General features: G+C 40.3%; 2 protein-coding genes across 6 annotated transcripts in view; one reads left to right on the top strand and one right to left on the bottom strand.

Annotated features, from left to right (window-relative positions):
• Positions 1-600: 600 nt before the first annotated feature.
• Positions 601-7,372, bottom strand: LOC111981597 (protein SCO1 homolog, mitochondrial). 2 transcript variants are annotated; one of them, XM_024012946.2, is made up of 9 exons: positions 6,524-7,372; positions 6,168-6,274; positions 6,018-6,076; positions 4,163-4,282; positions 3,908-3,998; positions 3,529-3,726; positions 3,243-3,335; positions 1,588-1,703; positions 601-1,464 (listed from the first exon to the last, which is right to left on the bottom strand). In XM_024012946.2, the coding sequence occupies exons 5-9, from the start codon at positions 3,936-3,938 to the stop codon at positions 1,330-1,332; spliced, it is 573 nt and encodes a 190-aa protein (XP_023868714.1). In that variant the 5' UTR covers positions 3,939-3,998; positions 4,163-4,282; positions 6,018-6,076; positions 6,168-6,274; positions 6,524-7,372; the 3' UTR covers positions 601-1,329. The 2 variants fall into 2 exon arrangements, with proteins under 2 accessions (XP_023868714.1, XP_023868713.1); XM_024012945.2 differs by lacking the exons at positions 6,018-6,076; positions 6,168-6,274; positions 6,524-7,372 and adding an exon at positions 4,427-4,937.
• A 374-nt stretch (positions 7,373-7,746) lies between these two features.
• LOC111981594 (dual specificity mitogen-activated protein kinase kinase 4) overlaps positions 7,747-22,944 on the top strand; it is a 23,183-nt gene continuing 7,985 nt past the window's right edge. The window contains exons 1-9 of one of the 4 annotated variants that reach the window (XM_024012938.2): positions 7,747-8,217; positions 9,144-9,179; positions 10,539-10,571; positions 12,521-12,623; positions 13,859-14,030; positions 14,429-14,548; positions 14,703-14,822; positions 14,929-14,980; positions 15,152-15,279. In XM_024012938.2, the coding sequence (XP_023868706.1) occupies positions 8,073-8,217; positions 9,144-9,179; positions 10,539-10,571; positions 12,521-12,623; positions 13,859-14,030; positions 14,429-14,548; positions 14,703-14,822; positions 14,929-14,980; positions 15,152-15,279 (909 nt within the window). In that variant the 5' untranslated portion in view covers positions 7,747-8,072. The remainder of the gene's footprint in view (positions 8,218-9,143; positions 9,180-10,538; positions 10,572-12,520; positions 12,624-13,858; positions 14,031-14,428; positions 14,549-14,702; positions 14,823-14,928; positions 14,981-15,151; positions 15,280-22,944) is intronic. The other 3 variants (XM_070449675.1, XM_070449673.1, XM_070449676.1) reach the window with 3 other exon arrangements.

Raw genomic sequence — 22,944 nt, 5'->3', positions numbered from 1 at the left:
CAAGATATGGAATGGTTCAGTGGGTGAATTCATGAGCATACAATATAAAATTCTCATAAAGGATGATTTGATACTTTGACAGCTGAAAGGTGATCTTATCTCATCTTGAAGAGTATTTCTTCCCAGTCATCACAAACCACCAACCAGCCAGGAATGAGTGGAGTGCTTTGCCGAAGAGTGCTGAAAAACTGCTGTGCTCTCTCTAGTTCTAGTACGTATTCAGTTTGCAAGGATATTGAGAAATAACTTGTATGTATTATAAAACACACATATATTATGAATGTGTGTGTGTGTGTAAATTCATCGAAAATGATGTTACTATGAGCCAATCATGCATCTATGGCTATAACCAGAAATAGAGGCTCCGGTGATTACCATTTATTTGCAGAACAATGGGCACAGTCAAGACACAGTCAAGACACAAGACACTGGTCAAGACACTGGCCTGACAACTCATACGAACAACCTTAAACTCTGAACAGCCACTAGGAACAGGCTAGTCTACAATATGGTTGCACAAAGTAAAGCCCTGATAACCTTCATGGTAGCCTACGACTACATGGGCAGTAAATACATTTTAAAAAATCAGACAGACATACATAATTGTAAGTTCAAGTTTAATAAATTAAACATTACTTTGGAAATTCAGTTGAAATATGACTGATTTATGAATAGTACAAATCGAGTAACCAAAGAGTTATTACAGTGCATAAATGTTTCTGGTGTCACTGAGACGAGTCCAGGTATTGGGCCAGACTTAACAGCAAGGCTAAAAAGGAGAATTAGTGTAAAGGAAGTAAAGCCGAACTGTAACAGCACAAAGACAACTATTCATGTATTTTTCCATTAGGAGTGTCCAAGGGTAAACACTGGAAACCTTTAGTTCTTCAGTATTGATTTCCAGGGAATACTTTCCCCCTCCATTTTATGGTAGTTACATTTGTTGAGGTACTTAAAATCAAGTATTTCTGTTTGGCTCTCACATTTCACATCAATTTAAATAATGGGCAAAGCAGAAAAAAATAAACACTTAAGTGTTGTCAACACCCATTTGCAAACAATCACTTTAAATCATCTTAAACTTAAATATGATATTAGAGACCATGTTAAATGGTGAACCACAACAAGGGAATGGTAAGTCGTAGACATCTGAATTCAATGAAAAGCTGTAATGTAGATAAATATTCCATGTCATTGACATAACATGGCAGCGTTCAGTCCTGCTGGGCCAGAGGCTGCTGACAGTCTCTGGAGGCTGTGAGAGAGGCACACAAGAGGTGTTCCCAGACACAGACAGTGCACTTGACCAGTTCTCCTTCATCTCACCTCTTAATTCCCCTTCTTGTACTTCCTCATGTGTGATGCAATGGAAGAGGAGATCTCAGCGCTCCTCTTGTTCTGTCCAAAATACTCCTTGAACTCTCCGTCCGGACCAACCAGGTACATGATGATTGTGTGATCGACCTGCAGTCAAGAATAAAGGAGGTTTCATTTAGATATCAATTCAGCTGGGAAAAGTTGGAATATCTACTTTACTATGAACAAATGAGAGTTTTGAATAAGGGCAGGATCAGACGATGAACTCACAATGTAGTCGTTGTCTTCATCCTTTGGTCCCTGGCTGTAGTAGACTCTGTAAGCTCGAGAGACCTGGTCAATTTGGGCCATTGTCCCAGTCAGGCCAATGAGCTTAGGGGAGAACTCTGGGGATAGAGGACAGAGGGGGAATGTTATTCTTCCACCAATGTGAGTCTAAGTCCCCCTTTTACCTTAACATGGAAGCTAAAGTAGTTAACCTCTCTGGGATAGGGGGCAGTATATTCACGTCCGGATGAAAAGCGTGCCCAAAGCAAACTGCATGCTACTCAGGCCCAGAAGCTAGGATATGCATATTATTAGTATATTTGGATAGAAAACACTCTGAAGTTTCTAAAACTGTTTGAATGATGTCTGTGAGTATAACATAACTTATTTGGCAGGCGAAACCCCGAGGACAAACCAACCAGGGGGAAAAAATTGAGGTCACTCTCTTTTCAATTACTTTTCAATGGGAATCTAGATTTCTAAGGCACTTGCTTGCAGTTCCTATCGCTTCCACTGGATGTCAACAGTCTTTAGAAATTGGTTGATGTTTTTCCTTTGAGAAATTAAGAAGTAGCCCTGTTCAGAACGAGGGTCGAGTGAAGTGTGCTGTTTGTTAGAGGCGCGTGACCTGAAAGCTCGCTCCACATTGTTTTTATCCGCTATTGAACGCAGTTTATCCCGTCTTAAATGTTATCGATTATTTACGTTAAAAATACCTAAAGTTGTATTAGGAAAGTTGTTTGAAATGTTTGGACAAAGATTACAGGTAACTTATGAGATATTTTGTAGTCATGTTGCGCGAGTTGGAACCGGTGTTTTTCTGGATCAAACGCGCCAAATAAATGTACATTTTGGAGATATAACGACGGAATCGAACAAAAGGACCATTTGTGATGTTTATGGGACATATTGGAGTGCCAACAAAAGAAGAACTTCAAATGTAAGGCATGAATTATATCGTTATTTCTGAGTTTTGTGTCGCGCCTGGCGGGATGAAATATGATTGTCTGTGTTTGTTTGATGGGGTGCTATCCTTAGATAATAGTATGGTTTGCTTTCGCCGTAAAGCTTTTTTTGAAATCTGACACAGCGGCTGGATTAACAAGAAGTTTATCTTTAATCCTATGTATAACACTTGTATCTTTCATCAATGTTTGATTATTTCTGTAATTTGATTTGGCTCTATGCAATTTCACCGGATGTTATTTGAGACAATGCATTACTGAACATAACGCGCCAATTTAAACTGAGGTTTTTGAACATAAAGAGGGACTTTATTGAACAAAACAAACATTTATTGTCTAACATGGAGTCCTGGGAGTGCCACCAGATGAAGATCAAAGGTTAGTGATTAATTTAATCGCTATTTCTGACTTTTGTGAGCCCTCTCCTTGGCTGGAAAATGTCTATGGTGTTTTGTAGCTAGGCGCTGTCCTAACATAATTGCATGGTGTGCTTTCGCCGTAATGCCTTTTTGAAATCGGACACTGTGGTTGGATTAACAAGAAGTTTATCTTTAAAATGGTGTATAATACTTGTATGTTTGAGGAATTTTAATTATGAGATTTCTGTTGTTTGAATTTGGCGCCCTGCAATTTCACTGGCTGTTGTCTAGCGTCCCACAAATCCCAGAGAGGTTAAWGGCTTGTTCGCTTTACCTTTCACATATGTTCCCATGGCCTCAGGTGTGTCCCTGTCAGGATCAATGGTGATGAGAATGGGGGTCAGGTTTGGAAGAGACTGTATCCTGTCTGGGAAACATGGAAAGACATGATGTTGATCACAACAAATCTTCTGTACATCCCAGGGTTGTAGCATTAACATTATGCTTTGTGAAAACATGATATGAGTGACTGACTGGCTACTCACTCAACCATCTAATTGCCATGACATTAATAAATAATATGATGCATCATAAGAGACATTTAAAATAAAACACTTTACCTATTTCATCCACCACCTCAATCATTTTCTCGATTTCATCAGGACAGATGTCAGGGCAGTGTGTAAACCCAAAGTAGATAAGGACCCACTGGCTGAGGAAATCCTCACTTTTACAGGGTTTATTATTCTGATCCACAAGAGAGAATGGACCCCCAAGTGCTGGTTTCCCCATTGACTTTGTCCTTTCTCTTTCAATCACTGCAGTGCATGTGTAAAAAAGACAACATAATGTCAAACAGATTGTTACCAACATGTACAGAAACTGACGATTAACTCCAGGAGAACTTCAGTTCGGAACATAAATTAATTTGTGTAAATCCACTGTTGGATGTAGCCTACTGCATGATGGTGAGTACGCCAAGAGGTGAAATGTCCTTACATTCTTCTTTTTCCTTTTTGAAATATTTCATTCCGGCAAGGAGAACACCCCCAAACGCAAATGTTATTGCTAATGATTTCCAAGTCACTGGCTGCAGAGGATAGATGAATGGAGACAGGCAAAGCAACAAGGTTAAAAACAAAGCAAAAGGCATGGTGCTTTATTTTATCCATAGACATTAAAACCAGGTTTTATCAGGTGCCCAGCCACAGTTGTTTACATATCACTCAGAAATTAATTGATATGTTTACATACCCCTGTCTTTTTGGTTTTATCACCAGAAGGGGGCGGTGGAGGTAAAGACGAGAATGATCTTGAGTCGTAAAAAGACAACCACTGTGATGTCCGGCACGTCCAACTCCCGCATAGATTTACCTGYGCAGTGCATGAGTACACACAATATGTTAACATGGTAGATAGGTACAAGGATATCTGTCTTCAAGCTGTTAGCCATTCCGCGCGTCAAACCGTGAACACATTTGATCCTAGTCTGAGTGTTGTGAGCCATGTATGACCTACCAGCCCGTGGACTGTCCGTGGTGAGAGATCTGTGTACGGGGAGCCAGTCCTTCTCGATAAAGCGCGTGTAAAGCTGCATATTGTGCTCACGCTTTGGTGCGAAATCATACGATTTAACAATCGACAACTCAAAGTCTGATACGATATTAGGCCCACTGCCATGATGTTGAGCTAGTTTGTCAAGATCTCTATGCGGAAGTGGTGGCAGAATTTTACACAACGTGAATCATGAAAGTAAAAACGCATTCAAATTCCTGATCTTGGATCAGTATACCTTTTACAACGATTCTCATTGACCGAGTGGCTCGCAATATCAACTTTCTAAGCTGACCCTGGACCTGCCTGCGAACACAGTTATTCCTGTCAGAACCGGAAATTACGCACCTGAGTCCTTTTTTTGTACTGTGTTCTCTGGGCGCTACTGGCATCTAGCTATTGTAAAACACAGTACAGACAATTAACTTTTCATTGGCAGTAGCCTACTTCTGCTGCCAACTTTAACAGTTAGGAGCACCAAACACAAAATTTGTTTGATTTAAATTGATATAGATATAGCCTACAATACTTTTAAAGCACATATCCTGTAGCTATCGAGGCGCAGTTGTGCTAAATAATAATAGCTAATTATTTGGAGCCTTGAGTAGGTTACAGKACATGCATTTCTTTCAATTTCGATTTCTGATGCAAAAATCATTTTAAAAAGCAATTTATATTTCTTATTCAATTGCTTTATTTTACTGGGATTACACCAGCTATCACCACAAGTGCAATGGGTTTCCTATAACAAACATGTTTTGAAAGAGAAATGTATGATTCCAGTAAAAAAAGGAAAATGTATTAATCATATACATTCTAATTTATGACATTGTCACTTATTTAAATGTATGGTTTAGCAGGGGTGTTTTTTACATGCGTCTTTTTAAACAATGCATTCATGATCTGCAGCCCGCTCAGCCCAGTCAAAACTGTTCGCTGCTCTGGCACCCCAATGGTGGAACAAACTCCCTCACAACGCAGGTCCAGACGGAGTCAATCACCACCTTCCGGAGACACCTGAAACCCCCTCTTTAAGGAATACCTAGGATAGGATAAAGTAATCCTTCTAACCCCCCCCCCCTTAAAAGAGTTAGATGCACTATTGTAAAGTGGTTGTTCCACTGGATATCATAAGGTGAATGCACCAATTTGTAAGTCGCTCTGGATAAGAGCGTCTGCTAAATGACTTAAATGTAAATGTAAATGTAATGATTTCCATACTGCCTCTAGCTAGGTCATATCCTCTTGTAAATGTTCCAACCCGCAGATATGTTGCTCACTCATCACTGGACTATCTTAATGAGTGGATATCTACAGTGCAGTTTTACAATGCGGGGGCCAGCTGGTCCTCAGCTCCTTGTTAATGTAGTAGTACAGCCAGGCCACAAGGGGAAGATTGTGATGGCAACAGCAACGAACAGTCTGAGAGCCCCAATAGAACTAATAGAAAATAGTTACGACAGTACAGATATCAGTGAAGCACTGAGTTTGAGTCTTTTTTAAATAAGGTATTGCATGTTGGGATAAGGTCCAAATCTATGTTGAAAGTCCTTACTTTCCAGAGTGTTGACACGGAGAAGCCAGACAAGTATCAACATGAGACCAGATAATTCCCTGGGGATAGAGAGAAACAGGTGTGACCAACAATAATTATTGAACACAATGCTCATCTAAACAGAAAAATATTTTGACTGTGAGACTATACCTTCCCTCCTCTTGCTGGAAGATATTTGTGATGCGCTCTTTATACAGTCCATCCCATCATGAAAAAAAACAGCAGTCGAAATAAGTACATGAAGTTTACCAATTCTCCTCCAAAGTAAAAAAAAAAAAAAAAAAAAGTCTGAAAAACAGTCTCTCAAGCATTTAAACTTCAGGGTGCAGTGCAGGCTCATCATAAATGATTTCTAGCTTTAACTACACTCATGATATAGCTACAAGATACTAAACAGTCAATGGCCTTTTTCACTGGCCAAAAATGTTAAAATGGAAATGTTATTTAATAGGTAAAATAGGCAAAGGTCATTGATGGATCTCTATTCATCCATAATGCCCACATACCTGTTACATGTGGTTTAATGGCAATCAATAAACACAGATTTGCTGGAATAGCATAGGCAACCTGGAAATAGAAAAGGTGTGTATGTGGATTACTGTAAATAAAAATAAATAAAAAGCACTAAAATTATAGTAATTCATTAAGAACATTAAACGACTAAAAAAAGCGTGATCCTACAACCCATAACACTGCATCCGGATCGTTAATCTATGCCAATAAAAAAGACAAAGGATAAGACATGGGATTTACTAATTTGACCCAAATATTCATAGACACACACCATGTTCACTCATTAAATTACTCTGCTAAATGCATGAGTTCAACAGAAGTAGATATGCCTACAGCTAACGCCAAATACAGTAGGCTATAGATACAAAGTMTCTCAAACAATGTAACCAAATAAGGGAATCACTTGCCTCACATAACTTGCTAGACCAAAGAACAATGRCATGCATATATATACATTGCAAACTCTCCAAATGATCAGAGAAAATTTCGTTTTTGTGCACCTAACTTCACTAGGTTCGTTCATTGTCACTGTCTATAACTACAGAACCAGTTTCTCGTAATCAGCAATTCGACAGAAAATGTTCCTCCTGGACTTTGAACCATACACTTTGCGTTGAATCCGTATCCGTAATTTTTTTAGAGTGAGGTTTGGGGTATGAAGTTTCGACAAGTGAACATTTATAGGCACGATTGCAAAGTCGCCAAGACTCGTTGTTTTCTATCTTTATTTTCCTGAAAACTGCTTTCTGAATATATATGAATAAGGAAAACGATTAAAAGTTACATATGTGTTACTGTTACAATAAATACTGATTTGGCTACTTTAAAATAAAAACAATTCTGGACAGTATTACACACATTTGTATAATGTGTGTAACACATACTTTAATGTGCGTAAACTGACATTTTACTGTTAACTGTATGGTAGTTCATAACCTAATAGAATTATGCTAGAAATCGCCCCTACCCACTGATACACGGTCAGATATTTGTCTTCCCCATTGTGCTTTAGGTTAACGCTGGCGGTATGGTTATCTGAGCCTAGATCTGTGTTCCTCGAACTCTGTCCACAAACACAGCAGCGTCGCGTTGGAAGCTGTGGGTGTTCACGTTCGCAAGTGACATTTGGTCAGCTGACTKAGTCTCGACCAAAGAAGAAAGAGGAAGCGAGACACCCCACTCGCTGTTTTTGTCTGTTTTTTTCTGGTTCATTTAAACTAAGTCGACCAGACCAAGCTGCTATTGCATTGGTGTCTATGGGAGACACACCCAGTTAAGTAAGCCGGAACTGACAAATATTCAATGTTAAAAAGGCCTGACTAAATAGTCTTTATTTATCGACCATCTTTGGTCTCGACTCTATGTGGAAAGGTGGTTACTGGACTGTCAAACACTGTCCCGATTTCTTACTGTTTGTTGGTAGTTACAGTCTTGTTCGGTAGCGCTCTCTACATCCACCAAGCACATTTGAGTCGAAGAAGTCTAGCCAGTCTTGTTTTGTAAGGGCGAAGTTGCTCTCTGCATTGCAGCCTAGTGCTGCTGATGGAATTCAAACACACAATGGCGACTCCCAGCCCCAACAACTCAACAACATCTACCAGCCACAACAGCAATAACGCAGGATCTACAGGCTCACATCACCACCAATCCCAGTCGCAACACATAACAACAATGAGCAGTATGCAAGGTAAGGATTGTACAATACCAGCTTGTTAACTAGATCTTTTTTTGTGAGTGGTGTTCACGGGAGTAACCGAATGACTATGCTAACGAACTAGCTACCTATATTGGCAAGCTACCTATCTACTTACTAACATATAACTTTCCTCAGTTGTATTCACACACTATTACTAGTTTGTTAGTTAGCTAGCTTGGTGTCTACAGTTGACGTTAGCTGTCAAAATCAGTTGCCCTCACACCCAAAACATTGTCTTCTAATCAAATAATGGGTTCTGAAAATGTGTTTTGTTAGAAATAAGTAACAACAAAAACAACGTTAGCTAACCACATAGCGTACGTTAACTAGTGAGTAGTTGGTAAGTAAGTTAACTCGCTTGCTAGGTAACGTTAGCTAAGGTGGCTAACAAGCGGCATTACTAGCTAGCCTAAATAACGTTAGCTAGCTAGAATATAAGGCCTGTCATGATTGATCTGGATGTGGTCATGTGTTGCTTACTGTCTTTCAATGTCAGGTTACCTCTAACTAGCTAACTACAATATGTTGCAGTTCTAAAAATAACAAGATCATGTTGGGATGTTTTTTGGGGGAAATTCATTGTATCTACTAACATGCTACTGTAGCAGTTACCATATTATTCCAGTCATTGCACTAACGCTAGTTAGCATTAGCTCGCGAATCTACCTCAACTACTGGATGCAGAAACAAAAATGTTTGATCTGACTCTTGTGAAGTAGATAAAGGGCTTTATTACTAAAATCCCGAAGTATCCTAGGCCAGGCAGTTATTGTTAGCTTGGTGAAACTTGTGCATGAGAATCTCTTATATTTCAAATAACGTTAACTTACATCCACCAGAAGAAATCTGTTCCATTTCCACCCAATGCATAATTAGCTAGCTATGTTTTTACGAACTATACATTTTTTAACTTACAGAATCCAACACGTGCTGGAGATGTCAGAGTGAAACAGGTAGCTAACGTTACTGTCAATATTACACATGTTATAAAGATAATATATATATATACATTTTTTGTTGATGCTTTAACAATAACTGTCGTAGCTCGTTAGTTCCTTTTGGATCTGGTTCTATACTTTTGCATGCCGTTCTGAATCTGATATTTAACAGGTAGTAAATGAAAGAAACATATGTTATGGTCCACTTCTGTCAGTGTCAAAGTATTGAAACTACATTTCTGTGATATTTTTCTTCCCTTTCCTTAATGCTACTAACTTCCCATAACCCTCCTGACTTGATGCTGATCAATGGTGAGCTGCCCCAAGAATAGTTTCTTCAATTGTTATTGTCTCTCCCTGCCAGGATCATTTTGTGGATGCATTTCATTTTCTATCTCACACCCCTCCATTTAAAAAAAAATATTTTGTAGGTTGTTATTTTTATAGGTCTACCCCAATTATCTCCACTGAATCTGCCTGAGCTAATCCTCAATCATACCAAAGTTATCTTGGTTGTTTCTGGCTATATGTGTGTGCATGTAGATTAATCCCCCCCCCAGCAATACATTTTTCTGTGTGGTGGAATGCTCAGCGTAAACGTTTACCAGTTCACTGATGTGAGGCCAAGTTATAAAAGTTCGGTAGTTCACTCAGCAGAAAATAATTTGAGTATGTCACGAGGCCATAGCCACACTTGTTTACAGGGACATTTCAAAGTGCAGTGTTACATTTTACAGTAAAAAAAAACAACAGAACACGGTCTTCCAGATTTTGAATAATACATATGTTTTTAACTCTTCAGTTATTGGTTGGTTTCTTTTGGAAACGTGCATACAACATGAATACAATAGGGTCTGGGAAATGTACCATCCATAGCATAGAGAAGACAAGTGCAAGAGAGGTAAGCCTACGTTTTTAGTAGGCCTTCCTTAGCAACAGTACCTATTCAGCCAGTTGTCTCTGTGTTCAAATTGTATAATTTGGGGGGCTTACGCAAAGGAGCTTTTACTGCTTCAAACTAAGTACATTTATGATTATTAACTCTATTGGGGTAGTTGGTCATGTTTTAGTGTGTGTAGTAGTTGTTGTCCACACTTGGTATCAAACTGTGATTCATAGACCTTTCCAGTAATGAAGCCTCATTTAGCAAAATCAAGTTGGTTTGAGATACTTCAAATAGTTGTCAGTCAAGGTGGTGCCGGGTGTTGGGAAACAGTGCTGCATCGTTCCCTGGTCTAAACTGAAGCTGAGAAGAACAGTGTTTGTTTTCACCACGTTTCCTAATAGAAGTTGATTGTTTTTTGTTTATCGGTCAAACAGTAACCTAAATACAGGTGAAATATGAAAAAGAAATGTTCTCTTCTCACCTCCTAGGGTTTCAGATAAACCTGTCTGGAGCTCCCCCAAGTAAGCCAAACCTCTTTTGCTACAGTACCAACAGTTCTCAACCCTTTGCTTCCGCCTGATGGTCTGGTATGGGGGAGTCTGTCCTCTTTTCTCAACTAATCCAAGTGAAGAGTTGTTGGGGTCTWGTAGGCTTGTGCCGGTTTTGATAGTTAAGGCTAATAGTTGAGGCTAAACATTGATTATCCTAGAGTTAGAGTGCAGCTTATGTTGGTCTGTGATTTAAGACATTAGGTCATAATATTTTACTGATGCAAAGCAAGTGAATGAAAGACTTGTCCAACTGTGAGTCTTATTGATTTAACTTCTGTAGTTAAAAAAAAAAAAAACAGTTGGTGTTAACCATCCTGTATGTTTTTACCTTACTATTAGTTATCACCAAACAATTTAGTTTCATAATGTTCATTTACCAAGACGTTCCAATCCATATTCTGATCATCCATCATCGGCACAAGCCTAGGGCTAAGAGCTTCCATTAGCATTGGTGTATATAGATTCACACTTTGGCTTTCAACTGGTCTTTACCACTGTTTGGTTCGGCCTGAACTGATAACCTTCTACACAAAATAGCACTGTGTTGGAAATGTATTTTATCTTGACAGAAGTGTAGTCCTTTTGCTTGTATTTATTAATTAGGTGTGTTTTTAACAAACATTGTAATGGAAGCTCTACCTTTTTAGTTTTAGCACTTTTAGTCGGCTTGTTACTAACAAGCAAAACTAGCTAGTAATGCTTGGGGTTTTGTCACATTGTTTTTCAAACCAGTTTGCAGCTGTTTTGTTTTTGAACACGTAAGTGATTTTTGGCATGAGCTGTACTTAAACACTTGCCTGTTGAGACATGGAGACACTAGTGTAATTTCCAATGGCGTGTGCCATTTTATTGGAATTTGAGTACATACATTCTTGTGGTGTTTTGGGTGGAGAGAACAGAATGCTTCCTTCATTTCAAGGTGAACTCAAAACAGTTTTACTTGGGAAGCTCCTTCTCCTCTGGCAAGATTTTCTAGTCTGCAGTGTAGGCTATTTTACTCGTATGTGTGGTTATGAACCAAAAGTCACATTTTGTATTTTCAAAGATGCAGTTCTGTCAGATCAATGCTTTTGTTGAGTTAGAATCTCATTACACAATGTCATGTTTCACAGTCTCTGGGTAGTAGCCTAAATTATTTATTATTTTAAATGTAAAAATCAAGAAAGAAATGGTCTGTTTTTAATTTAAATTCTCACCTATTCCCTCATTATTGTTTAAATTACCAGGCAAAACCTACTAAAACATGGTAGGTGAGTGTTGGATTGTAGCTAAGCCTCCATCCTGAATAGSCATGGTATGGGATGTGATCTAGTACTAGGCTATGGTTTAGAGCAGGTGTCTACTGAGAAGTGTATGCCTCTGCATCAACTTCAGTGAACTGGTCAAAGTATATACCTACCATCTGCAATGAGTCACTGGTACAACCAGGACATGTCTTGTAAAAATTCCTCCAGGGGGTTTCTGTTTCTGGCCACTGAGGCTATAGCATACACATATATAGCATACACATATTTGATTGAGAACCTGTTATTAGACCTACTCGTGATTCATTTTAATTTGGTTAAGACCTGTTTTGTTGACTATCCCATATAGTTCAGTATCAGCCAAAATCACCATCTATAGAAGAAATCTATGTTCTCACAGAGAAATATAGAGGGAGGCCTTTGGTAAGAAGCTGGTCATTACTCTTACATCCATCGTCCCTAGATGTGGATTGCATGACTTCAGTAAATTTACTTGAATACTCTAGTTAAATTTACCTCTCCATTGCTTTACTGGTCTCTCATTCTGTGGTATGGTAACTGTTTGTTTTCATGTTGTTTTTGAGTGTGTAAGTGTTGTTTTCTGGTCCTTGGCTCTACCCCTGCCATAGATGTCTTGTGTGCAATCTGACATAAACTCTGCCTCTTCCCCATCAGGTAAACGCAAAGCACTGAAGTTAAATTTTGCCAATCCCCCAATTAAACCAACGACCAGATTCACTCTGAATACAGCAGGACCCCCATTCCAGAACCCCCACATGTAAGTTGACCTCAACTTTGCAATGAATGTGGTTTTCTGAAGATGTACATGGAGTGGAATTTGCATTAGCCACAATGCAAACTCCTGCATAATGAATTGTTATATGACTCTGCACTCTAGTCTACAGTCTGCTGAGACTCTTCATCTCCAAAGCCACACATTGTCAATGTAACATTCAGTACTGTATAGGTACCCAGGCAATCTGTCACAATAAAGACAGGCTAAGTGAGGCTGGAATGATTAGCAGTTGTTGTATTTCTATCTCCACCTGCTCATGGAAAACAGACAGTAACTGAATGTAGCCTCAAGTACCTGTTTGGGCAACACCATTGTAGTGAATGTGAATAAGCCCTGTGTCTTTGCTGTGTAATTAGATGATAACATGAGCCTGCTAAGTTACCCTGGACAAGCAAATTACTGATGCTGGATAATGCAAACTGAACAAACAGATGCCAACTAACTATCCTTTTTCAGGTGCAGTATCATATATATATATATATATACGCAACATGTAAAGTGTTGGTTTCATGAGCTGAAATAAAAGATTCCATAAATGTTCCACACGCACAAAAAGCTTATTTCTCTCAGATTCTGTGCACAAATTTGTTTACATCGCTGTTAATGAGCACTTTATCCTTTGTCGAGATAATCCATCCACCTGACAGGTGTGGCAAATCAAAAAGCTGATTAAACGTTATGATCATTACACAGGTGAACCTTGTGCTGTGGACAATAAAAGCTCTAAAATGTGCAGTTTTGTCACACAACACAATGTCACAGATGTCTCAAGTTGAGGCAGCATGCAATTGGCATGCTGACTGCAGGAATGTCCACCAGCGCTGTTGCCAGATAATTTAATGTTATTTCTCTACCATAAGATGCCTCCAACGGCATTTAAAAAAACATTGGCAGTACATCCAAACGGTCTCACAACCGCAGACCACGTGTAACCACGCAAGCCCAGGACATCCACATTCGGCTTCTTCGCCTGCGGGATCGGCTGGGGGCCTATGCCCACCCATAGCTGCACCCCTGCCCAGTTATAGGAAATCCGTAGATTAGGGCCTAATTTATATAAACTGACTGATTTCCTTAAATGAACTATAACACAGCAACATCTTTGAAATTGTTTCATGTTGCATTAACATTTCTGTTCAGTATATGATTGAGGTGAAATTAACTCCACTAACAAAGATTGTGTTTCTTATCGGTCTCCCACCTATTTCTGTGGCCAGAGAGAGGCTGCGTACGCATAGTATCGAGTCGTCAGGGAGGTTGAAGACCGCTGGTGGCGATTGTGACTTCACGGCTGAGGACCTCAAGGACCTGGGGGAGATTGGGCGGGGAGCTTACGGCTCTGTCAACAAGATGGTGCACAAGCCCAGCAACCAGATAATGGCTGTCAAGGTGACTGCCCCTTACTGACCTCTTATTGACTAAACTACAGGAAGTGTTCAGGGCAAGATTTATGYCTGCTCATCAGTCTTAGCCTATATTGTGAAATGAACACTCAGTAATCATCATAATCACCAAAGTGTAACTGACTCCCATTGCAGGATATGGTAACATGTTGCTCATGGTAAGGGGAGGAAGGCTTGTAATAGTGGCTGGAACAGAGTGAATGGAATGGCCTCAAACATATGGAAACCATGTGTTTGATGTTGATACCTTTCCACTAATTCCACTCCAGCCATTTACCACGTGCCCGTCCTCACCAATTACGGTGCCACCAACATCCTGTGACTTCCAACCATGGTCACAATTGAAAGCAACATGCATCTGATTACAATGTTTGTCTCCCACAGAGGATTAGGTCAACGGTTGATGAGAAGGAACAGAAGCAGCTGCTAATGGACCTGGATGTGGTCATGAGGAGTAGTGACTGTCTCTACATAGTTCAGTTTTACGGGGCTCTTTTCAGAGAGGTGACCACGTGAGATTTTCACTTCTTTGTTTTGTTGATTGACATACAATGCATTTCCTATATAGAGAAATCAATCAATCGTTCTGTGTAGTTAGCAATAAGCAGTGTATTGTCTTCACGCGGTAATCATGTCTTATGATTCTTTTCTTTGTCAGGGGGACTGTTGGATATGTATGGAACTTATGTCTACCTCCTTCGACAAATTCTACAAATATGTATATTGTGCTTTAGATGATGTGATTCCAGAGGAAATATTAGGCAAAATAACATTAGCTGTAAGTTTTCATGCATTTTCTCCTGACATAATTTACACTGATTCATTTGACAGAAAGGGTACATATTTCTCTATGTTAATTTAGTTGCTATGTGTTTTCATTACAGACTGTGAAAGCACTTAACCACTTAAAAGAATACTTGAAAATAATTCACAGAGGTAAGACGACTCCAAAATGGAGACCTTGTTCTTTATTTCCTCATTTGAGATGTTTATTGCCGTTATTACCTCACAATGCTCTATTTACTGTACCACAACAGAAGTGGCACKTCCTTTACCCAGAACTCTTAGCCTAGCTTTGTCATCTCTTCTATATGTTTCTCCTCTCAGACATCAAGCCATCCAACATCCTCCTGGACAGGAATGGCAACATTAAGCTTTGTGATTTTGGCATCAGTGGGCAGCTGGTGGACTCCATTGCCAAAACCAGAGATGCAGGGTGCAGACCGTACATGGCAGTAAGTGATATATGGGGATTTCGGTGCAATATTTCATTAATGGCTGAAAGGCAAGATGTACAACTAAGGCTATATCTAAGAATACATTTCACTTTCACACGATCCAGTACATAATAAGAATTCAACTGTTTTGGTACTTAGTGACTTGGTAGTGATCGTCAGTTGTAAGGAGACTGTAGTGTTGTTGTTTTTGAGGGGAGGCAGGTAGTTAAGATTGTTGGGCCAGTAATCGAAAGGTCGCTGGTTCGAATCTCTGAGCCGGCAAGGTGGAAAAAGCTGCCGTTCTGCCCTTGAGCAAGGCAGTTAACCCCCTAACAACAACTGCTCCCCGGGCGCTGATGAAGTGGATGCCAATTTAAGGCAGCCCCCTACACCTCTCTGATTCCCCTTTCCTTATTGTTGATGGCAGCGTTGGTAATTATATTATGGTCGCTACTGATATCTGTTCTTGCTGATGCTTGTTGTCTTGTTCCTATTTTGGGCTAGCTGCAGAGTAATCTCATGCCGTCTGTGTGTATGTGACATGGTTGAAGTCGTCCAAACTGCTGGCAGTGCAGTTGAATGAGCTCATCGTGTCGTCATCACAGGGTTTATTTTCTGCCGGTGGTATTGCTGATGGGAGAAGGGAGCCCCGGCCCCTCCAGTTTCCATTCTAAATTTGGCATCTCCCTATCAGGACGTAGGGCACACCTCTGCCACGCGTCTACCAGAAGGCCAAGGAAGGGCTGGGTTACTTCATTCATGTMTGTCAGAATAAAGCTGTTTGGGTTGGTGCTCCCACAGCTGTGAGCTCACAGTGCAGGAATCCAACCCACATGACTCCAGTTTCCTTTTTCAAATATAAAAATTGCAGACCTGCCAGGTGCTTCTTGGCCACCCCATTGCTAATTGCTTTAGCACCATTTGTCTCTGTTTGGTCTAGATATTAGAGAGGGATTGATTTCACTTCAATGGAATATTMTGTACTACAYTACAATTAAGTAGGTTAGATTTGGTTCATGGTATTTGGTTCAGGTGACAGTCTAGCTCTGTTCCTCTCTGGTTGTTATGATTTAGTTCATTTAGCTGGCAAGTGGCCACATGTCTGAAATGTTTATGTTGGAATATGCTCACTAAAACWTTTGCACACTGTAGTGTCAGGTTAATGTTGCTACTACCATTATGTACCAAAGCATTCTTAAATCAAGAGTTCAGTCATTTTAATTAGGAAATACTTTTTGTATTTGAAAGCAATTACACATCTACATTAAATGTGCACCGATGTTGTTTTGAGTTGATAATATACAGTGTACAAAACATTAGGAACACCTTCCTAATATTGAGTTGCATCCCCTTTTGCCCTCAGAACAGCCTCAATTCATCAGGGCATGGACTCTACAAGGTGCCGAAAGTGTTCCACATGTATGGTGGGCTGGCCCATGTTGACTCCAATGCTTCTGCTTCCTACAGTTGTCAAGCTGGATGACCTTTGGGTGGTGGACCATTCTTRATACACACAGGAAACTGTTGCGCGTGGAAAAACCCAGCAGCGTTGCAATTCTTGACAAACCGGTGCGCCTGCCAACTACTACCATACTCTGTTCAAAGGCACTTACATATTTTGCCTTGCCCATTCACCCTCTGAATGGCACACATACACCAACCATGTCTCGCTTGTCTCAAGGCTAAAACATCCTTTAACCTGTCTCCTCCCCTTCATATATACTGATTGAAGTGGATTTAACAAGTGACATCAATAAGGGATCATAGCTTTCACCTGTTCAGTCTGTCATGGAAAGAGCAGGTGTTCTTAATGTTTTATACACAGTAGGTCTGAGTAGTTGTGTTTTGAGTTCATAACAAGTCTGAGTAGCTGTGTCCTCGGTGAGAGCTGGGCAGCCAGATCTTTTTCAGTCTTGGCAGAGTTGAGCTCGTGCTGTAGCCACTATGCCATAAAACACATCAGTGCTGCGGTCAGAGAATTCTGTCCCACTGCTGTGAATGGGTGACGTCTTCTATTTCTGATGAATGAATGAATGAGCCAGAGGAGAGGAGGTGCTCCCTCCACTCAGCAGCACGGCTGGTAGAAGTCTGCTTCTGATGACCTTGGCACTGTTTGGAACCACTGCATTTTTTAATATGTGTGAAGGTGAGGTCATACGTGAAGTAGCTGGCTGAGGTGGTTATTATGAAAGGCATGTAGAACCAGGCAATGAGGACATGGACAGGGTTTTCCGTAGGGCTGTCCCAGACTAAAAATTWATCTTGGTCGACCAAGAGTAGTCTTTCGATCATTCTATTGGTCTAAAATTTTTACATTTTATATTTTTTTATATACACACCCTATGTGTTTTAAAATGAACTATGTGTATTGAGCTTGTCTGGTACTTTAAGCACAGTTTGATTTTAAATAATTAACACACACACACGACTCGAGGGAGCCAGTGATCAAGATCGTCTACCCCCCGCTGGCTTTCCTGGATTCTGCGTTATGCTCCTGAAGTACCCGGTAATAGGCTACACCAGGGGTCGACAACCTTTTCCATTTGGCGTGCCATTTTATTTKACCATTTCTACCGATCTGCATGCCAGTTATGATTTTCATATGCTCATTTTTGTGGAACAGTTTGATTTAATTTATAATGTTTTTGTATCTCAACYTCTTTGTCATGTGGTGAATCTAAATTCTATCTAAATGAAAACAATACTACAAATATAAAATAACTTCTATTGCCAACGATGTAAGAATAGTCTACATAAAGCCAACAAATAAAAACATTGCAGCCTTCAGGTAAACAATATCCTGATTTAAAAATAAATATCCTTTAAATCACATTGGTTACGCGTGGCCTGTGCAACAAACTTGAAACGTTTCAACAGTCCTACCTGAAGCGCTAGCCAACTTGCAACATTGTATCAAATATTCTGGGCCCTCAGAGTTWCCCAYGACAGGGACATRCACAGCTGTAGGCTACTTGTGCAAGGGAAAATAAGTAATCYGGTATTTTATGATGTTTCCACTGGATCCGAGCATTACATTGTTTCCTTTCATGCCAAGTGGTTATCGGAAGGGGGAGCGCTGGATTTATGTTCTAATACGTTGAGTAATCCATTTTCAATGGATTCTAAAAACAGACTTTGTTTACTTKCAGTTTGAGGTCAAGAAAAAATTCWTTTGAGAAGCTCTACAGCTCATTAGTGATGGTGGGTTAAGAGAATCAGAAATATTATCAGACATCTCAAATGGGCACATTTTATAGGCCTACATTTGCCCGCAGTCCAAGTAACCTAGGCCTACTTCTATATGCGTAATCGGGTGTGCTCCAAACAAAAAAACTATGAATAAATTGACAACTCTTAAATGACAGGAAATAAACCAACTCGTTTCTCACACGTGTAGCATAGGTGGTGAGCTCTGCAAATGTGTCCACTCTGACAATGGGAATGGTAAACGACTAATAATATATTGAATGCATTAACAGAAATTACCGTAACCAAACAAACATTGTAGATTAGACATTATGCGAATTAATGGTAAATGTTGGCTACTACTGGTGATTATATGTAATGAGGAATTGATATACACTAATAATTAGGGCAAACAGTAAACACAATGAAGTTATGAAACAATGAACGCGCAAGAGCGCATTCTCGAGAGACGTGCCTTCTGCATCTTTGTAAAGATTATGAATATACTGATAAGGTTAAARAAAGATTTTACGCCGAGTTGGACCTTTCTTCCTCTGTGATCTTAGCCACACTMCCCTTTTTCTAGGAACGTGGCATCCCAGAGTCCTCCTCAATGGATTAGTCTACTCAGAGTAGCGCAAATCAGACAGGTGTGCCATAAAATAAATATTTACGACTGCTCGACTAAAAACATCTCAGTTGACCAACAGCCTATCGACTAAACAATCGACCAGTTGACTAAATGTGGTCAGCCCTTGGGTGTATGTTGTATTCTGTTGAATAGACAGAATTGAGTGCCTATGATAATTAATGCACTCAATAATACAGTCCTCACCATATGTATTTGGACAGTGAATCTATTCAAGACAAAGGAGATGATTGTGGACTACAGGGAAAAAGAGGACTGCGCACACCCCCATTCTCATTGCCGGGGCTGCAGTGGACGCAAGTGGAGAGCTCAAGTTCCTTGGTGTCTACCATCCCAAAAACAACTACATGGGGTCCCCCAAGCACAATCAGAACAGTCCGTGGAAAGGGGTAAAGACGACCACACCTAATTTCCCCCGCAGGAAGACCCTGAAAAAGTTTTGGCAATGGGGTCCCCCTCAAGATTTCCCCCCTCAAAAAGTTTTTAACAGCTTTTGCACCATTTGAGAGAACCTGGCTGAATTTTGCAATTCATGCCCCTGGTTTTGGAACCTGCCCGGCCGTCCCGACCGCAAGGCCACTACGAAGAGGGGTAGTGGGTGGAAAACGGGCCCCAGTTTACAATAACCTGGGGCAAGCGTTCCTGTTCCATCCCAGGGACCCTCCTTAAATACCAGGCAAGTGGGTACGGAAGGGCCCTAATTGTCAAGAACTCCAAGCCCACTCTTTAGTTCCTAGAACTGGTTTCTCATTAATGCCTAAAACCTTGCCGGCAAGCGGTCCAGAAACGCAAGTCCTAGGGTCCCAAGAGGGCTTTGTCTAACAGCTCCCTCCCAAAGCCCAATAAAGACTTAAGGAACCAGCTAATGAAAAATCGGCTACCCCCATAGACGTAGTTTTGCATTTTTGGCCCCCTTCCTTCTCCTCCTTTTTTAACACTGTGCTATACTCTTGTTTGTTATCCATCTAATGGCACCTAGTCCCCCTTTTATAAGCTTTTTACCCACAATACATATTACGCTCAACTTAACTTGGTACCCCCCTTGTACAGTGGGCAAAAAAGTATTTAGTCACCACCAACGGTGCAAAGGTTCTTCCGCAACTTTAAAAAGGGAGAAGGCCCTGTAATTTTTCATTCAATAGTTTTACATTCAAACTAATGAAGACAAAATGAAGAAAGAAAATCCAGAATCACATTGTAGGATTTTTAATTTGATTTATTTGGCAAATTAATGGGTGGGAAAATAAATATTTGGGTTAACAAAAGTTTCTCAATATTTTGTTATATACCCTTTGTTGGCATTGACAGAGGTCAAACGTTTTTCTGTAGGTCTTCACCAAGGTTTTCACACACTTGTTTGCTGGTATTTTTTGGCCCATTCCTCCATGCAGATCTTCTAGGCAAGTGATGTTTGGGGCTGTTGCTGGGCAAACAGGACTTTCTACTCCCTTCCAAAGATTTTCTATGGGGTTGAGATTCTGGAGACTGGCTAGGCCACTCTAGGACTCTTGAAATGCTTCTTACGAAGCCATATCTTCGTTGCCCGGCCGGTGTGTTTTTGGGATAAATTGTCATGCTGAAAGACCCAGCCACGTTTTCAAATCTTCAATGCCTTGTGATGAAAGGTTTTCAACTCAAAATCTGCACGATACATGGCCCCATTCATTCTTTTTTTAACACGGATCAAGTCGTCCTGGTCCCCTTTGCCAGAAAACCGCCCAAAGATGAAATGTTTCCACCATGCTTCACATTATGGTATGGTGTTCTTTGATGCCAACCAGCAATTCTTGTTCCTCCAATGACGAGTTGAAGTTTAACAAAAAGTTCTATTTTGGTTTCATCTGACATATGACATTCTCCCAATCTTCTTCTGGATATCCAAATGCCTCTCTAGCAAACTTCATAGACGGGCCTGGACATGTACTGCCAGGCCTTAAGCAGGGGACATACGTCTGGCAACAGCTGCAGGATTTGAGTCCTGGCGGGGGGGGGGGGGCGGTAGTGTGTTTCTGGTTGTAGGCTGTTTGTTACTTTGTGGTCCCAGCCTCTCTGCAGGTAATTCACTAGGATCCCAGTGTGTTTTGGGGTTCTGGTTTTGGCTCACGTTTCTGTGATATTTTGTACCTCATCGGTGGGTGAGTATTTGCGTGGAGCGTTCCGCAGACAAGCGGTATGATTAAATCAGTTGGTCTTGTGTGAATGGTCCTTTTCTCCATTTCCGTATAGATTGCTCCCGCAAGTTCGATTTCTTAATAACCAAGCTGCTTAGCTATTTGAGATTTCATTCTTCTCCTAGACCTGGTACAGGTCTACAATTTTTGGTTTTGGTTGTCTTTGACAGCTTCTTTTGGTCCTTGGCATAGTGGAGTGTGGTACTGTTTTGAGGGGTCTGTGGACAGGTGTCTTTTTATACTGATAAAGTTCCAAACGGTGCTTAATAGGTAACGAGTGGAGGACAGAGGGAGCTTTAAAGAAGAATGTTACACGGTCTTGTGGGGGCAAAATCTTTGCTTTGTTTGTAGGTGACCAATACTTTTATTTCCACCATAATTCATATAAAAAACCCTGACAATGTGATTTTCCTGGATTTTTGTTTTCTTCCATTTTGGTCTGTCATAGTTTGAAGTTGTACCTATGATGAAAATTAGGCTCCATCTTTTTAGAGTGGGAAGAAACTTGCCAATTGGGTGGGCTGACTAAATACTTTTTTGCCCCACTGTATATAGTCTCACTATTGTTATTTTACTGCTGCTCTTTAATTACTTGCTACTTTTATTTCTTATTATCTGTATTATTTTTTCAGCTGCATTGTTGGTTAGGGGCTTGTAAGTAAGCATTTCACTGTAAGGTCTACACCTGTTGTATTCGGCTCATGTGACTAATAAAATATGATTTGATAGTGATATTTAGGTTTGATACCGGAGCTCCGAGGCATGCTTCGAAAGCTGCTTAGCGATAACTTTGAAGCAGTCTGCCGATGCGTGTATCTTTTATCAGAAGTATGTCATCAAATMAAATGTATTTATATAGCCCTTCTTACATCAGCTGATATCTCAAAGTGCTGCACAGAAACCCAGCCTAAAACCACAAACGGCAAGCAATGCAGGTGTAGAAGCAGGGTGGCTAGGAGTTTAGTAGTTTAGACATCAGTTACATCCGACTCTTTGTTTGATCATGTGCTTTTTCAAACCGTGTGCTGCAAAATGCAAGATCCCACTGATTTCGTGGTTCCGGTGCTTTCTTCAAATCTTCAAAATGTCTTCTACTGGACACTGTACTTACAAATGTAGTTAGGATTTTGCACATGTAGTTTCACCTGACAAGTAGTTTAGCAGATAGAGTAGGGAATTATGGAACATACAGTATTTGCATTTATTATGGATCCCCATTAGCTGCTGCCAAAGCAGCAGCAATTCTTCCTGGGTCCAGCAAAATTAAGGCAGTTTATACAATTTTTTAAAACATTACAATACATTCATAGATTTCACAACACACTGTGAGCCCTCAGGTCCCTACTCCACCACTACCACATCTACAGTACTAAATCCATGTGTATGTATAGTGCATATGTTATTGTGTGTGTGTGTGTGTGTGCATGTCTGTGCCAATGTTTGTGTTGCTTCACAGCTGTTCCATAAGGTGTTTTTTTCTTTTTTCTAATTTTACTGCTTGCGTCTGTTACTTTATGTGGAATAGAGTTCCATTTAGTCATGGCTCTATGTAGTACTGTGTGCCTCCCATAGTCTGTTCTGGACTTGGGGACTGTGAAGAGACCTCTTGTGGGGTATGCATGGGTGTCCGAGCTGTGTGCCAGTAGTTTAGACAGACAGCTCGGTGCATTCAACATA

This window comes from Salvelinus sp. IW2-2015, linkage group LG20, assembly GCF_002910315.2.
Source record: "Salvelinus sp. IW2-2015 linkage group LG20, ASM291031v2, whole genome shotgun sequence".
NCBI classification, from domain to species: domain Eukaryota; kingdom Metazoa; phylum Chordata; class Actinopteri; order Salmoniformes; family Salmonidae; genus Salvelinus; species Salvelinus sp. IW2-2015.
The sequence above is the reverse complement of the archived record's forward strand: the minus strand, read 5'-3'. Positions and strand labels throughout refer to the sequence as shown.